This window comes from Nicotiana tomentosiformis, chromosome 12 (genome assembly GCF_000390325.3).
Source record: "Nicotiana tomentosiformis chromosome 12, ASM39032v3, whole genome shotgun sequence".
Lineage (NCBI taxonomy): Eukaryota > Viridiplantae > Streptophyta > Magnoliopsida > Solanales > Solanaceae > Nicotiana > Nicotiana tomentosiformis.
In genome coordinates this window covers 66915803-66934187 of record NC_090823.1, presented here as the reverse complement: position 1 = coordinate 66934187, position 18385 = coordinate 66915803, and the positions used below count along the sequence as shown (strand labels likewise).

The 18385-nt window shown below is 40.1% G+C and overlaps 2 protein-coding genes across 2 annotated transcripts; both read left to right on the top strand.

Annotated features, from left to right (window-relative positions):
* The first annotated feature begins 526 nt into the window (after window positions 1-526).
* On the top strand, window positions 527-952 carry LOC138902795 (uncharacterized). The gene has a single exon (XM_070190695.1). The coding sequence runs from the start codon at window positions 527-529 to the stop codon at window positions 950-952; it is 426 nt and encodes a 141-aa protein (XP_070046796.1).
* A 5337-nt stretch (window positions 953-6289) lies between these two features.
* LOC138902794 (uncharacterized) lies at window positions 6290-6760 on the top strand. The gene has a single exon (XM_070190694.1). It carries the CDS (start codon window positions 6290-6292, stop codon window positions 6758-6760), a length of 471 nt encoding a protein of 156 aa, XP_070046795.1.
* The last annotated feature ends 11625 nt before the right edge of the window (window positions 6761-18385 follow it).

The following is an 18385-nucleotide window of genomic DNA, read 5'->3' as shown; positions in this document are numbered from 1 at the left end:
GAGGCTATGTGAGCTGTCCAGTTCATTTAGCATTTCCAGCTTCTAGTGGTGCTCTGGTTATTCTGAGGTCTCAGGTTGCACACTTTTCTCAACCACTTTCTAGTGCACCTCCTACACGGGGTGTCTTTAGCGATCAGTCTAGCCGACCAGGCCTGAGCCAGTCTCAGCAGCCATGCCCACCGAGAGCTTTCTTTAGGTGTGGTGATACCTGTCATATAGTGAGAGACTACCCCAGACTCAGGAGGGGTGTACCTCCATAGACTACTCAGGCTCCACAAATTCAGTCAGATCCATAAACTTCATAGGCCCATGGTTACTGCTCCAGTTGCCACTACACCCACACAACTAGCTAGGGGTGGGGGGTCAGGCGGGTAGAGGTCACCTTAGAGGGGGAGGCTAGGCCAGATTTTATGATTTGTCGGGTAGGACGCAGGCAGTCGCTATAGACGCAGGCATCACAAGTATGGTTCCGGCTTGTCATAAAGATGCATCAGTCTTATTTGATATGAGATCCACTTATTCATATATGTCATCTTACTTTGCTCTGTATTTGGATATATCTCGTGATTCTTTGAGTTCTTCTATTTATGTGTCCATGCCTGTGGGAGATTCTATTGTTGTAGACCATGTGTATTGGTTGTGTTTAGTTGTTATTGGTGGTTTTGAGACCAGAGTTGATCTATTGTTGCTCATTATAGTAGACTTTGATGTGATCTTGGGCATGGACTGGTTGTCGCCCTATCATGCTATTCTAGATTGTCACACCAAGACTGTGGCATTGGCCATGCCAGGTATGCCACGATTAGAGTGGAAGGGTACATTGGATTATGTTCCTAGTAGGGTTGTGTCATTTTTAAAAGCTCAGCGGATGGTTAAGAAGGGGTGTGATGCATATCTAGCCTTTGTGAGAGATATCAGTGCTGATATCCTAGCGTTGAGTCAGTTCCAGTAGTGAGAGACTTCCAAGATGTATTTCCAGCAGATCTTCTAGGCATGCCGCCCGATAGGGATATCGATTTTGATATTAACTTGTTGCCGGGCACTCAGCCCATTTCTATTCCACCCTATCGTATGGCCCCATCGGAGTTGAAGAAATTAAAAGAGCAGTTGCAAGAGTTATTTGATAATGGTTTCATTTGGCCTAGTGTGTTTCCTTGGGGTGCGCCGGTTTTGTTTGTGAAGAAGAATGATGGTTCTACGCGCATGTGTATTGATTATCACCGGTTAAACAAGGTTACAATGAAGAATAGGTATCCATTGCCATGCATTGATGACTTATTTGATCAGTTACATGGTGCCAGAGTGTCTCAAAGATTGATTTGTGGTTAGGGTATCATCAGCTAAAGATTTGGGATTCGGATATTATGAAGACTACTTTCAGGACTCGGTATGGTCATTACGAGTTCCTTGTGATGCCATTTGGTCTAACCAATGCCCCAACATCATTTATGCACCTGATGAACAGTGTATTCCAGCCATATCTTGATTCAGTTTTCATTGTGTTTATTGATGACATCTTGGTGTACTCCCACAATTGAGAAGATCATGAGCAGCATCTGAGGATCGTGCTCCAGACCTTAAGAGAGAAGAAGTTGTATGCAAAATTCTCAAAGTGTGAATTCTGGCTTAATTCAATGGCGTTTTTGGGTCATGTGGCGTCGAGTGAGGGGATCAAGGTAGACCTGAAAAAGATTGAAGTAGTTCAGAGTTGGCCTAGACCATCTTTAGCTACTAAGATTCGAAGTTTTCTTAGTTTGGCCAGATATTACTGCCATTTCATTGAGGGTTTCTCATCCATTGCTGCACCAATGACAAGGTTGACCCAGAAGGGTGCTCCTTTCAGATGGTCCGAGGAGTGTGAGGCGAGCTTTCAAACACTCAAGACTACTTTGACTACAACTCCAATATTGGTGTTTCCTACGGGTTTAGGGCCTTACATTGTGTATTGTGATGCATCACATGTTGGCCTTGGTGTGGTGGTGATGGAAGGCAGTAGGGTGATTGCCTACGCGTCTCGGCAGCTGAAGACCTATGAGAAGAATTATCTGGTCCATGACTTGGAATTGGCAGCTATTGTTCATGCATTGAAGATTTGGTGGCACTATTTGAATGGTGTCCCTTGTGAGGTCTATACCGACCACCATAGTCTACAACATCTGTTCAAATAGAAGGATCTTAATTTGCAGCAATGGATAAGGTTAGAGTTGCTTAAATATTATGATATCACTATTCTATATCATCCCGGAAAGGCCAATGTGGTAGCCGATGACTTGAGTCGAAAGGCAGAGAGCTTGGGCAGTGTAGCATATCTACCGGCAGCAGAGAGGCCACTAGCCATGGATGTTCAGGCCTTGTCCAACCAATTTATTAGATTGGATGTTTCAGAGCCCAGTCGAGTTCTTGCTTGCATGGTTTCTCAGTATTCTTTATATGATCGCATCAGAGAGTGTTAGTATGACTACCCCCGTTTGCTTATCCTTAAGGACACAGTACAGTACGGCGATGCCAAAGAGGTTTCTATCAGAGATGATGGTGTGTTAGGGATGCAGGGCCAGTTATGTGTGGATAATGTAGATGGGTTGCTTGAGTTAATCCTTCAGGAGGCCCACAGTTTGCGGTACTCCATTCATCCGGGTGCCACTAAGATGTATCAGGATTTGAGGTAGCACTATTGGTGGAGGAGAATGAAGAAAGACATAGTGGAGTATGTAGCTCGGTGCCTAAGTTTTCAGCAAGTGAAGTATGAGCATCAGAGACCAGGTGGTTTGCTTCAGAGAATTGAGATTCCCGAGTGGAAATAGGAGCGCGTTACCATGGACTTCGTTGTTGGGATCCCATGGACTCAAAAGAAATTTGACGTTGTATGGGTGATTGTGGATAGGTTGACTAAGTCGGCTCATTTCATTCCGGTGGTGACTAGCTATTCTTCAGAGCAGTTGGCTCGAATCTATATCCGCAAGATTGTCTGACTTCATGGCGTACCGGTATCCATCATCTTTGACTGGGGCACATAGTTTACATCTCATTTCTGGAGAGCTATGTAGCATGAGTTAGGCACACGGGTTGAGTTGAGTACAACATTTCACCCCCAGACCGAACGCACCATTCAGATATTGGACGATATGCTTTGTGCCTGTGTTATGGATTTCAGTGGTTCTTGGGATCAGTTCTTGCTGCTTGCGGAGTTTGCCTACAATAACCGCTACCAATCGAGTATTCAGATGGCTCCTTACGAGGCCCTATATGAGAGATGTTATCGTTCTCCAGTTGGTTGGTTTGAGCTAGGAGATTCTAGGTTGTTAGGCACGGATTTGGTTTGAGATGCCTTGGAGAAGGTCAAGTTAATTTAGGACAGGCTTCGTACATCCCATTCTAGACAGAAGAGTTATGCCGATCGGAGAGTTCGTGATATTGCATTCATGGTTGGAAAGCGAGTTTTGCTCCGGGTTTCACCCATGAAGGGTGTGATGAGGTTCGGGAAGAAGGGCAAGTTGAGCCCTAGGTATATCAGACCTTTTTGAGATCCTTGAGAGGATTGGTGAGGTGGCCTACAAGCTTGCGTTGCCACCTAGCTTATCTGCAGTTCATCCTGTGTTCTATATTTCTATGCTCTGAAAGTAGTATGGTGATCCGTCTCATGCATTAGACTTCAGCTCAGTCTAATTGGACAAGGATTTGACCTATATTGAGGAGCCAGTGGCTATCTTGGATAGATAAGTCCGGAAGTTAAGATCAAAGAACATTGCTTCAGTGAAGGTTCAATGGAGGAGTCATCCGGTCGAGGAGGCGAGTTGGGATACCGAGCACGACACGCGGAGTCGTTATCCTCATCTATTCATCACTTCAGGTATGTCTTTATGAACTTTTGAGGACGAACGTTTGTTTTAAGAGGGGGAGAATGCAACAACCCGACCGACCGTTTTGTGTAATAATGCCCCGTTTCCCCTTTTATGCTTCACATATGTGTGTTTATGGTTTTATGACTTACGGGGTTGATTAGTTTTGTTCCGGGAGGATTTCGAGTTGATTTGGACCCTTTGATTCTTGGCTTAGAAGCCTAAGTTGTTTATGTTGACCAATGGTTGACTTTCATGAAAACGATCCCGGAACGGTGTTTTGATAGCTCCGATAGCTTCGTATCGTGATTTTGGACTAGGACGTATGTCCGGAATCAAGCTCAGAAGTCCGTAGGTTAGTTTGTGATATTTTGCCGAAATTTGGCAATTTGAATTTGAAAAGCTTAACCGTAGGTTGACTTTTAGCAATCGGGTTCAAAATTTGATTTTTGGACTTGGAATAGGTACGTTATGCTATTTATAACGTTTCTGCAAAATTTGGTATCATTTGGAGTTGAATTGATATGATTCGGACGCTTAGTTGCAACTCTAGAGGTTCTTAAAATTTACTTTGAAATTTATGCGTTTTGGTGTCCGATTCGTAGTTCTAGATGTTATTTTTGTGTTTTTATTGCGTGAGTGAGTTCGTATAATGTTTTTAGACTTATGTGGATGTTTGGTTTGGAGCCTCGAGGGCTCGAATAAGTTTCAGACATGATTCAGAATGGTTTGAACTGAAAATGTAATTGCTGGTATGCTGGTGCTCAGTTATCACAGTTGTGAGCACCAGCCTCGCAATTGAGAATGTGGCAGAGGGTGGTCAGATATTGCAAATGCGACTTCCCCTTCGCATTTGCAAAGTCAACAGGTTGAGGGCTGGTTTGTAATTGCGATCATTTGGTCGCATTTGCGATAGTTGCCAGCTTCGCAATTGCGAAGCCTTTATCGCAATTGCGACTTTTGTTGAGGCTGTCAGTGTTCGCAAATGCGACCCCCGATTCAAAATTGCGAGGGTTCGCAAATGCGAACCCTATGTCACAAATGCGACATCTGCAGCTGGTCATAAGGGCTGGGATGTCGGGATTTCACCTCATTTCTCACATTTTAGAACCCTAGACTCGGTAGGAAGAGATTTGGAGAGAGGATTTTCATCTACAAACATTGGGTAAGTGATTATAATCAATTTCCAACTATATTTCATCAATATATTTCAGATTTAACATCAAAATCATGTGAATCAAAATGAAAATTTGTGAAACTTTGTCAAGTTTTTAAAAAATAAGAATTTGAGTTTTAAGAGTCGATTTGGACTCGGATTTTGAAACTGATCACATATATGAACTCGTGGTGTTATGGGTAGTCGGAATCTACCTTTTGACCCGGGTTTTGACCAGGCGAGCCTAGGGTTGACTTTTTGGGAAAAGTATAAAGATCATAACTTTATCTATTTTAATTATTTTTCCTTGAATTATTTGATGATATTAAGTCAATTTTGGTTAGATTTGAGCCGTGTGGATGAACAGGGAGCGGTATAAGGTGGCTTAGAAGGAAGCGAAGTTAGCAGTTACTGCGGCTAAGACTTCCGTATTTGAGCGCTTGTATGAAGAACTTGGAGAAAAGAGAGGGGACAAGAAGCTATACAGGTTAGCCAAGGTGCGAGAGAAGAGGGCACGTGACCTGGACCAAGTGAAGTACATCAAGGATGAGTAAGGTAGAGTGTTGTTGGATGAGGCTCCGATTCGACAGAGATGGCAGACGTACTTCCATAAACTTCTGAATGAAGAAGGGGATAGAAACATTGTGCTGGGTTACTTAGAAAACTCTAAGAATTGTCGAGACTTTAGGTATTGTCAGAGTATACAAGTTGTGGAGGTAGAGGGGGCTATACGTAAGATGAGCAAGGGGAGAACGACCGGGCCAGACGAAATCCCGATGGAATTTTGGAAGAGCGTGGGTAGGGCGGGCCTGGAATGGCTTATTGAGCTATTCAATGTCATTTTTAGGATGAAGAAGATGCCCGAGGAATGGAGATAGAGTACGATGATCCCGCTGTATAAGAACTAGGGGGATATGCAAAATTTCAACAACTATCGGGGAATCAAGCTACTTAGCCATACTATGAAAGTATGGGAGAGGGTGGTGGAGCTGAGAGTGAGGAGGATTGTGTCTATTTCAGAGAACCAATTTGGGTATGTGCCGAGGCGTTCAACTACATAGGCTATTCACCTTGTTAGGAGGTTAATGAAGAAATATAGAGATAGGAAGAGGGATTTGCATATGGTTTTATCGACTTAGAGAAGGCTTACGATAAAGTACCGAGGGAGGTGCTATGGAGATGTTTGGAGGCTAGAGGCATTCCTGTTGCATATATTAGGGCTATTAAGGACATGTACGAGGGTGCAAAGACTTAGGTGAGGACACTGGGAGGGGACTCAGAACACTTTCCGGTTATGATGGGGCTGCATCAGGGATCAGCCCTCAGCCTATTCCTATTTGCCTTGGCGATCGATGCGCTGACGCGTCAGATTCAAGTGGAAGTGCCATGGTGCATGTTATTTGTTGATGTTATTGTACTAATTGACGAGACGCGTTGTGGTGTTAACGAGAGGTTAGAGGTATGGAGAAAGACTTTGGAGTCTAAGGGTTTCATGCTGAGCAGGACCAAAATAGAATACTTAGAGTGCAAGTTTAGTGGCACAACTCAGGAAGAAGATGAAGACGCGAGGCTCGATTCGCAAGTCATCCCTAGGAGAGATAGTATCAAGTACCTTGGGTCCATTAGACAAGGGAATGGAGAGATTGATGAGGATGTCACATACCATATTGCGGCAAAATGGATGAAATGGAGGCTCGCTTCTGGTGTTTTGTGTGACAAGAATGTGCCACCAAAACTTAAAGGTAAAGTCTATAGAGCGATGGTCTGACCGACTATGTTGTATGGGGTAGAGTGTTGGCCAGTCATGAAATCCCATGTTCAGAAGATGAAGGTGGCTGAGATGAGAATGTTGAGGTTGATATGCGAGCATACCAGGTTAGATAAAATTAGAAATGAAGTTATCCGGGACAAGGTGGGTATGGCCCTTTTTGGAGGACAAGGTGTGGGAGGCGAGACATAGATGGTTCGAGCATTTGAAGAGGGGAGACACTGATGCTCCGGTGAGGAGGTGTGAGAGGATGGCTTGGGAAGGCCAACAGAGAGGTAGAGGCAGGCTGAAGAGGTATTAGGGAGAGGTGATTAAGCAAGATATGGCATTGATCTAGCTCACTGAGGACATGACCATGGATAGGAAGGTGTGGAGGTTGAGAATAAAGGATGAGGGTTAGGTGGCCGAGTGTTGTCCTTGTTTGTAGTAGTAGCTTTGATACACCACTTGGTGTCTTTCGTGCACCTAGACTTCTGTTACTACTTGCTGTTGTCTTGTGTCTCGGTTTCCTGATTGCATTGCCTACTGCTAGTTTTGTATTTCTGCTTCAGTTATTAGATAAGTTTACTTGCTATTTCCCTTCCCCTCTCCCCGTATGAGCCGAGGGTCTATCAGAAACAGCCTCTCCGCCTTTTTAAAGGCAGGGGTAAGGTCTATGTACACTCTACCCTCCCCAGACTGCACTTGTGGGACTACACTGGGTATATTGTTGTAGTGTAATGCATTTACTACTGGTTCTCGATTGTAGTTGTGTGTGTTAGTGAGTGCATTAAAGCCCAATATTTATAGCCAAGATTAGGCTTTAGGGTTTGCCATCGAATTTTGAAAATCAGTAGAAGACATAAAATGATGATGAACACTGATTAAATCATATGACGAAATCAAGGTAAAAAAATGAGAAATCAGAAGGGAAACAATGTTAAGGATTTTACATATCCAGAGATGACGATCAGACTAGCCGTTTGAGGCCAACGGACTATCAGACAAAACCTTTATCCAAAGGTCCCTATGTTTGACCTCTGGACCATCAACTTTCATGGTGAGGTCAAAATTCTTACGAATCTGTGGCTGCATACGGCGCCTTAATGGCGATTTGAACAAACAAAGTGTGTGATGATGAGATTCCTTGCTTTTCACATTTAGGTATAGGGTTTCAGAAAGTTGAGGTTTGAAATTGAGAGATGGAAATGGAAATTTCGGCTGGATTCTCAGTTGATAAGGAGGATGATTCGAGCTACAGTTGTCTCTTAGTGACCTTGCACTAAATTTTGCAAGGTTTAAGAGATTTGCAGGGATGAGAGGTCGAAGAGGATGAGAGAAGAAAAGGGAAAGGGAGCGGATGGTGAGTGAGAGAGTGTCTCTAGGGTTTGGGGGTTTGGTTATTATAAAAAAAGAGAGTGATCTTGGGCCGTTGGATCAATTAGATCAATGGCTCAGATAGTCAGTATGTAAAATAAAATGAAAGCCAATTATGGGGATGAATTAAGAGCCGTTAGATAATTTTGATCCAACGATAGAGATAAGGACTGAGGGGATTTTAAAAAAGAGTAAAAATGTGAATAATCTGGGCCGTTGATGAATTTGATCAAAGGTCCCGATGAATTGTGTTTGTTTTGTGAGGGGTTTTGAAGGGATGGCGTGTCAGGAGGGAATTGATGGAGAAGGTGTGGCATGGATGTCCAAGTGGGAATGGGTAGTGTGGGCTTGGACGGGTCAGGTAAATTTTGGGCAATTAATTGGGTATTGAAGAAGTAGGCTGAAAATAAAATTAATATTTTGGCCATTCTAATTAAAATCCACCAATTGCAATTATAGCCTATTTTAAATTTTAACCCCCTTTTATAATTAAAATAAATAAACTTATTTAATACTAATTAAATATAATAAAATGTAATTAACTGTCACGTTCCAAAATCCCACCTTGAGGATCGTGATGACACTTAGCACCTAGGACTAGATAAGCTTAACACATGCTGAAATTTAATATATTTAAACCATTTAACTAATAAATATAAACTAGCAAATGACATGACATAGATGAAAATGAACAATAGTTATACATCCCCAAAACCGGTAGTACGGAGTCATAAGATCTACTGAACGTACAATGGAAATCTCAAAAATACATCACTATTCTGGAATACAAATGTCAGTAATAAGGAAACCTACAGAAGGTGACCCTGAGGCATGCGAACGAGAACATCAGATATACCTTGAAGTCTCCACGACAATCTTGAAATCAGCTCACTAATGACCGGCACGCTCAGAGGTACCTGGATCTTCATAAAAATATGCAAAAGTATAGTATGAGCACACCACGGTCGATACCCAATAAGTATCAAGACTAACCTCGGTGGAGTAGCGATGAGGTTCAAGTCAAGAAACTCACTAGTCAATAACCTGTGCAGAATATCAAGAATCGGCAAAAAAGGAATAATAACAGAAAGCAATAACTATAATCTCATCAATTTGAGCGACAACCATTTAAAATAAATAAAGGTCCCATTCCGATAATAAGTCATCAAATAAAATCACACACTCACGTCCCCTCGTACCTACATTATCAATCATCCTCGCACATCAAAGACGCCGTGCCACAACATAAGTCTCACTCACACGACAAAGACCTCGTGCCACAACATTTATCACAACCGCACGACAAAGACCTCGTGCCACAACATATATCACAACCTGTGTCAATTTCCAATAACATGTTCAGAGAAATTCGTCAAGAATCAAATAAAGTAATACATGATAACAACACCCTTTTTATTTCAATCCGTTATGTTACCAATAATTCAACAGAATATGAGATAATAGTTCCACGCAGGTAAATCCATTTTGGCAGCCAAAGCACCAAGTAATAACAAAGACACAGAGTAGCACATTGGGAGCAACACAACAAATCACGTAAAATACATGACATATAAGGAAGTATAAAAACAAGCAATAATACCCCTTTTTCATTAACAACACGCCCCCAGACCATCACATATCATCCCCACATAACCACCCTTATCTCACAGCATGCGTGATAGTAAAGTATATGCTCGCTTGTCTCACCACACACGTTTTGATAATCATCCCACCTTGTCTCACCACATGTGCAATATTAACAACAACAATAGCACGGCATAAACCTCGTGCAAACACCTGAATAATCTACCCAACAAGTCTACATGTGACGTAATCACAACACACAACATGACAACAATTTTCATCAAGACATAAACTCACAATCTACCAACGCAGTGCAAAAGGACAAACCAATAAAGTAAATGCGGATGGGTGTTCAACATATAAGCATAAATTCAGCTAACTCAATTAGCAACAGTCTCACAAATGCCTAACTTGGCCAATTTAGGAAGTTCAAATCCTAAAACATGATTTCTACCATGGAATATGAACTCAAGTAATCATCCAAAGAGGAAGCACATAGTGTATGGATATCACAATCACAACAAGGCGATAAGAGCAACCTCGGGTCAAATTCGATCATAAATCACACATACGACCGTGTACACACTCGTCACCTCGTGTACACGTCATTTCACACATATTACAAATAAGCAAATAGCCAAATCCTATGGGGTAGTTCTCTAGAAAAGGTTAGGCAAGATACTTACCTCAAATTCCCTCAATCAATACTCTAAAAATGTTTTTTCTCTAAAATTTACCTCCGCTCGGTTCAAATCTAAACAAAAATGACTTAATATCATCAAACAATACAAGAGAAATCAATTTCGATTAATAAAGTTAAGATCTTTACAAAGTTTCCCAAAAGTCAATCCCCGACCAGCTCGGTCAAAACTTGAGTCGAAGGGTAGATCTTGACTACCCATAGCCCCACGAGTCCAAATTTGTGTTTGGTTTTTCAATCCGAGTCTAATTTGACTCTCAAATCTCAAATTTGTATTTTTTAAAACATATCAAAAATCCCCAAAATTTCTCTTAAAATCTCATGATTTAGATGTTAAATCTCATAAATAATCATGTTATATAATCGAAATTGAGTTAAAATCACTTACCCAATGACTTTGTATGGAAATCCCCTCCTAAAATTGCCTCCTACCAAGTTTAGAGCTAAAAAATGTGATAAATGAAGCTAAATCCCGAAATACCCAGCTATAAATAAGTTACAGATGTCGCAGTTGTGACCTGGGGTTCACAAATGCGGCTTACCACAGATACGGAAAAGGCATCACAAAAGCGACCCTTGAGTAACTCTGAAAATGTCGCAAAGGTGACACAATTTTCGCAATTGCAAATCCTGATCCCTTCACAAAAGCGATCGCCTAATCGCAAATGCAGAAAGCCCTTTCTTAGCTACCCATCGCAAATGCGATCAACGAGTTCTCAAATGCGAACTCTCCCGCCCCAGAAACCTATCACAAATGCGGCACTAGCTTCGCAAATGAGAAGCCAATCAACACTAACCTCGCAAATGCGCTGCCCACCTCAAAAATGCGAGGTCCACAAATGCGAACATGATCTCACATTTGTGAGACCTGCAACACCAGCCTAGAAACCAGCAATTGCTGAACAATCCAAAACACCCCAAAACGAGTCCGAAACTCACTTGAGCCCCGGGGCTCTACGCCAAATATCTACACAAGTCTAAAAATATCATACGAAATCGATCGCGTACTCGGATCATCAAAATAATATAACAAACCACAAATAAAACACCAAAATGCATAGAAATCGCCATGAAACTCAAGAACTTCTAAAAACACAACCAAGCATCTGATTCCTACCAAACCAAGTCGGAATGACGTCAAACCTTGCACACAAGTCACAAATGACAAAATAGTCCTACTCCAAGTCCCGAAAAAAAATCCGAACTCGATAGCATAAAGTCAACACATGGTCAAACATAGGAAAATTCTAAACCTTCAAATTGCGAACTGTCGCCACAAAGCGCTAAATCAACATAAGAACCTCCAAATCTAATTCCGGGCATACGCCTAAGTTCAAAATCACCATCCACACCTAACGGAACCATCAAAACATAGATTCAATATCAAATACGCAAAAATTCAAACTTGTTCAACTCTTCCAGCTTAAAGCTTCTAAAATGAGAATCATTTTTCCAAATCAATCCCGAATCGCTCGAAAACCGAAATTATAATGACCCGACCGGTCGTTTTGAGCATTTGTACTTCGCTTGGTAGTTTGAGGGCACGAGTATCTCTGCATGATGTATTATGACTTGTGAAAATCATCGGTTTTTCTTTTCAGGTTGTTCGGAATCGATTTGGAAGAATGAACTTCATGATTGAAGCTTTAAGTTGGAAGGGTTGACCAACTTTGACTTTTATGTATTTGACCCCGGATCAGAGTTTTTATGGTTTCGTTAGGTCCGTATGGTTATTTTGGATTGGGCGTATGCTCGGATTTACATTTGGATATTTTTTGAAGGTTCTAGTGTTAATTGACGAAAGTTGGCAATTTGGAGTTTTGGAATGATCATAAGCTTGACCGGAAGTTGACTTTGGTGATATTGGATTCGGATTTTGGTTTTGGGAGTTGGAATAGCTTTGTTATGTCATTTGAAATTTGTGTGCAAAATTTGAGGTCATTCCGAGTTGATCTGGTATGGTTCGGCACGAGTTTTGGAAGTTGAAAGTTCACAAGTTTATTAAGTTTGATTTGAGGTACGATTCGTAGTTTTTATATTGTTTGATGTGATTTGAAGCTTCGAATAAGTTTGTATTGTGTTTTAAGACTTACTGGTATGATTGAATGGAATCCCGAGGGGCTCGGGTGTATTTTAGAATATTGGTTGAGAAACTATTTAAATTAAGGATTTGGAGTTTGACCATGGTCAATATTGGGTCAAGATGACCTCTTTTCGGTGTTTTGAGTGCACGAGCATGTTCGTAGAATATTTTATGATTCAAATACATATATGGTTTGTGTCCGGGAGGTTCCGAATGCATTTTGGGGTGCTAAAACGAAAATTCTTTCGTTGCTGATTTTCTGGTGTAAAATAATTATGAAAATATCATTTTTTTATCCCTTAAATTACCAGACTTCTTTTAAAATTTCAAAACATCATATCTCCGTCATTTAAAGGCCAAATTGGGTGATTCAAAAGCCTAACTTGACTGAAATTTCACAAGGAATCTATTGAAAGCATCAAAAGCAAGTTTTGGAATTTTTTGGCATATGAAACGAGGCAGAACATCTGGGCAAAAATATTTAATATCAAGGGTTTGTTCATTTGGTCATATTTTGAGTTGGGAGCTTGGATTTCGGCAATTTTTGAAGCAATTATCACCATATGGATTGGAGTAAGTGTTGGTTTTGATTATATTTCGTGATTCTATCTTCATTTTTGGTAATTGGATTATGAGTTTTAAAGAGAAAATTGGGGATTTTTGTCTAAAACTTCATAAAGCGAATTTTTGAGTTTTGAACGTCGATTTAGAATCGGATTTGAGTGGATCTAGGATGGTTGGACTCGTAATTGAATGAGTTGTCGGATTTTTTGAGTTTTATCGAGTTCCGAGGTGCGGGTCCTGGTTTGACTTTTGGGTCGATTTTGGGCTTTTGATTAAAGTTTGACCTTTATCATTTGGAATTATTTCCCTGGGCTTTATCTGATGTATTTGAGTTGCTTTTGGCTAGTTTCGAGCCGTTCGGAGGTCAGTACGCGTGAGATGGCATTTTTGGAGTATCGCTTGGCTTGCTCGGTATTGGAATTGGCTTGTTCGAGTTAAGTAACACCTCTAAACTTGATACTAAGGGTGTGAAACCCCGAATTACGTGTTATGTATTTGGTGTTGAGGTGACGCACATGCTAGGTGATGGGCATGTGGCCGTGCACTGTGTGAATTGTGACTCTATTATTCTGTGGTACTATGTAGTTACCTGATCTTATCTGTAACCATGAAATCTCTACGTACTAGAGCTATTGAGCTGTGATCCATGTTAGAAACTATGCCTAGGCTACATGCTTATTCTGTTGGGACCCACTGAGGTCATTTCTGCTATTGAGTTATTTGCTTACATTGCAATTTCATACTCAGTCATGTTCATTCATTTCATATCATATCTCAGTCTCTGTTGCTACATATTGACACATCATATCATCATTTTTGGGCTAGTTTGATGGCATTGTGAGCCCGAGAGACTGGAGAGATTGATGACTGAGTGAGGCCGAGGGCTTGAGTGTTAGTGATATTATGGGATCGGGCTGCACGCCACAGCAAGTTATATTGATTTATGCCTGGATCTGGCTTATTATGGCACTTGGGCTGAAGGAGCCCCTCTAGAGCCTGCACACACCCCTGGTGAGCGCAGTTGATTTATATTGAGGGATGGGTTTTTCCTGAACATGGATCTTATCCGAATCATTTATACCTGGGGATGGATTTTTCTCATGGGATGGATTGGCCCTACCCAGTACTGAGTGACTGATGGTCAGTTGGTGTATATATTCCGGGATGGATCTTCCCTGGGCTAAATTGGCCATATACAGTACTGAGTGACTGAGCGTATCGAGTGATTGAGCATGATGATTGGAAAGTTTGAGGCAGTGAGATTGAGTACTCTGAGAGTGTGAGTACATGAGCTCATCACTGAGATGCATTGCATTTGACATGCATACTTGAGATATGCATTTCTTTCTACCACTCCGGTTTTGGTGTCATTCATGATTTCACCTGCATATTGACATGTAGACATAGAGACGTATTTTTCTCATGCCATTTGATAATGAGACATCTTAAGTATTGTTGAAAAGTTTTGGGAAAAATCACAGTTCTACAAACCTACTCATATTTTGGTGATTTCGGCAAAGGATTTGAGTTTTACTGTATACTTGACAAAGAAGCATTTATTTTTCGGAATTTTATACGAGCTGAGCATTTATTTATTGAGTTATTTCTTGCACCATCTTTACTATATTGTTATGAACTATTGCTGGTTATTGGAGTTGGACTCTGACCCTTGTCCCAGCTCATCACTACTTTCAACCTAAGGTTAGGTTTGTTACTTATTGAGTACATGGGGTCGGTTGTACTCATACTACACTTCGGCACCTTGCGTGTAGATGATGGATGCTGATGTTGCTGTGATCGACAGGAGCTGGATTTGAAGACGTACCTGCGTTCCAGTTGTAGTTGCTTCTTGTTCATAGCAGCCTTAGATTTATAAAAATCTATTTATGTGCATTTAAGACAGATGATGTATTTATTTCATACCAGCTTTGTAAATTCTAATCTTAGAAGCCCATGATTTGTACTACCACTCCTTGGGGAATGTATAAGATTCAGATATTTTCTTTCACTTAATTGTCTTATTAAATTTCATTGGAATTGGATAGTTATTAAATGGCTTACCTAACCCAAGTACGATAGGCTTGCCCCTCATGTAGATTGCCACTAATGTAAGCTCACTTAGTTTGAAATCAAGTAGGACTTCTTTCGAGTTGTAATGAAGACTTTTGGATTAGGGTAGAATATCATATGGTTAAGTGGTTACACCTTTCCTTAAGCACTCCAGACTTCCATTTCTCGGCTCACAATTGCCAATGCTTAGAGGCATTTTCTTTTCATTGGGGATTAGAGAGACTTAACATCACTCTTTCTTGTTCATTTCATTCTTTTTCTCCCTTTTTTGATTGCTCATGCTATGAATCATTACCTCCTTTTGAGACCGTCAACCCTTCCACTTATTCAAATTTTGCATTTTCCTTTTTGTTCTTTTCTTTTCTTGCCTTATCTTCTCATAAAGATCCTTTCTTTTCTCTTTTTTGTGCCTTGATACCTTTTTCAAATTTCTCATATCTCCCCCAAACTTATGTTTTAAGCCTCTTTTTTCACAAGAGTGTTAAGAAAAGTCAGGGTGCCAAGAGAGGGTCACAACAAAATGGGTAAATACTTATAACATGGTTATCAAATGAGAAAGGCTAGAGGCTCAAAGGGTTTGACTAGGGATAACAACATTGGTTGGAAATAGAAGGCTCAGATGGGCCAAGGAAAGCCTACAATCACTTCTCAAACCAAGCAAAACTTAGGATTTAGCCTTGAAACACATTCGGGGCAAGTTCTAAATCATTCGCACGGATACTTGGATTGCAAACAATTCATCACACCCCTCACGCAACTAGATTGTAAACGAGGATAGAGTGGAGCACCTACAACAACCACATTCATGTTTGAAGATCACTATGGTCCAATTAAACCATGCGGTGATTGCCAAAGTCAAATCAAGAGTCACAATGTCACTAACTAGAGCTATTTCTTTCAAAAAACTTGTCTCTAACCATAATCACATAGTTAAGTGTGTTGGTACAAATTGAAGCATGGTTGAGTCTTTGAGCATGACTTGATTAGGTCTTTTTATTCATTACTACTACTACTACTATTACCTAAACACAAAAACGGATACATTCCCTTAAGAAGGTTGTCATGTCATCCATCATTGGGATGAGTCACCCGGTTCACACAACAACTACCTTTGGAAAGAACCGTGGCATTAAGAAAATCAAAGGCTTATTATCTACTAAAGCATAAAAAGAAGCTACTTAACAAAACAAGAACTAATGTGGAAAAGATAAAGAAGCTAATAAGAAAAAACAAAGATAAAGAAGCTAATGAGCAAAGACTACTAAAGATAGCATGAATATACATAATAAGAGAGAGAGAAGATAGATAAATACAAATAAGAAAAGAAAGAATATCATCAAGTTATTACAGACCAAATGTATCAAAGTGCACCAATGTGTCAAATAAACTCCACCCCCCTCCCCCAAAAATTATTAAGCATTGTCCCAATTGTTTTTAATTTTCCTAGAAATTTTAGGAAATTTTGTTAATTGTTTGCAAGTAGTTACATTTTTGTGCACTTTTAATATTTTAAAGTCATGAAAAATACCAAAAATATTTAATTCTTTATTGCATAGTATTTTAGATCTTTATTGCATTTAGGATTAATTATTTTTAATCAAATGCATTATTAATTGAGAATCTTAATATATATATATATATATATATATATATATATATATATATATATATATATATATATATTAGCTTTTAGTTTTAAATTAATTAGTGTTAAATTAGTGAAATAAGCAAGATTAATTCTACCAAATAGATTAAGTTAGAGTCTAATTTAGGATTTTATTTAGTTTATTTATTAATGAAATTAGATTTTTAAAATTAAAGAAAAGAAGGAAAAACAAAAGAAAGAAGAAGGGTGTCTTGTTTGGAATTGGGCCAAGCCTCTAAGGCCCAAAACAATTCCATCCGCCCAAGCTCCAATTCCCCCTAATCGGTCCAGATACCCCTTCAATCAAAACGACGTCGTTTCGGTCCCAAGCAATCTCGGCCGTTCGTGATTTCTGATCGAACGGCTCGGAACTCATTTGCTTATTATCTTAAAACCGTCTAAAGAGACCCCCCCATACTCCTAACTCATCTTACAGACCTCTCAAACCCTATTATCCTTACCCTAATCCTTCGCTGCCGCCGGAAATCGCCCACGGCGGCGGCATTACTCCAATAAACCCCAAAATGTCATCCCATAACCCTTGTTATCTCCTCGTTCTTTTCCTACCATTAGTTTCGTCAAAAACCTCCTATATTTGATTGATTTTTAGATCTAAAAGGGAAGAACCCTAATCCTTTTCTTTTATTGATTGCTTCTGAATCTAGGTCGTGTGACGATGAAATTTATACCAATCGATTAATCTCATTGGTGACTATCAATTGGTATCAATCTCGATTCGACTAATGGTCACCAGAACTTGATTAAAACCTGGTCGACCGGCCAGAACTTTGGAGCTCCCATAACTATGATTCTCTTGGTCGGTGTATGCCGGATATCATCACATATAGCATTGGCTACGCCTCGAGTGTGAGCTAGTGCTCGTGTGGCGATGCCGGCTATTAGCCGAACTTTTTTTTTTTCCGGCAGCATTATCGTCTACTGTTAGTCTTTTCTTCTCATCTTTCATTCCCTAGAATTGATGATTCGCCGTTTAATTGTTAATCATTAGTTAAATCATAATTTTGCTTGACAGCATGCTAAGGTTAATAGTTAGTCACTAGTAAATTATTTTAATCTTCTGAGTAACTACTTGTTGAATTGAATCTGAAGTTGGTCAATTGATAATTACTTGTTGGTTTGAATTGCATATCTACTTAATCAACTTGTTTAATCAGTTATTGAGTCATGTTTAGCTTATGTTTGTTAGCTTACTGTTAATTCAGTTTAGTTAATTGCTACCTGTTAAACGTTTGGTTCTGATAATGAGAAAGAGGGCAGTAATTTTGGGTACAGGGTAGTAAAATGATGAGTTAAAAGAAAAGGCTAAACGAAGGGTGTTAACATAGACTTGAGAGAGTTAAAGGAAATAAGAAAATGAGAGAAAACTTCTAGAAAGGGATAGTTGTCTTAATTTGTTAGACAAGATGCTGAAATTAGATACAGCTCTCCATTTTCTGGTACAAAAAGATGACATTTCCCTGAATTTAAGAGAAGGGTGGCAGATTCTGTCACGACCCAAACCGATGGGCTGCGATGGGCACGAGGTACCTTACTCAATCGAGTACCAACGTAACGTATCTTTCTTATTACATCATCATATACAGGTGACATACGGGCCTAATA

What these genes read in the sequence shown, in the direction of transcription:
- LOC138902794 (XM_070190694.1), top strand. Translation starts at nt 6,290, where the DNA reads ATGGGGCTGCATCAGGGATCAGCCCTCAGCCTATTCCTATTTGCCTTG.
- LOC138902795 (XM_070190695.1), top strand. Translation starts at nt 527, where the DNA reads ATGTCATCTTACTTTGCTCTGTATTTGGATATATCTCGTGATTCTTTG.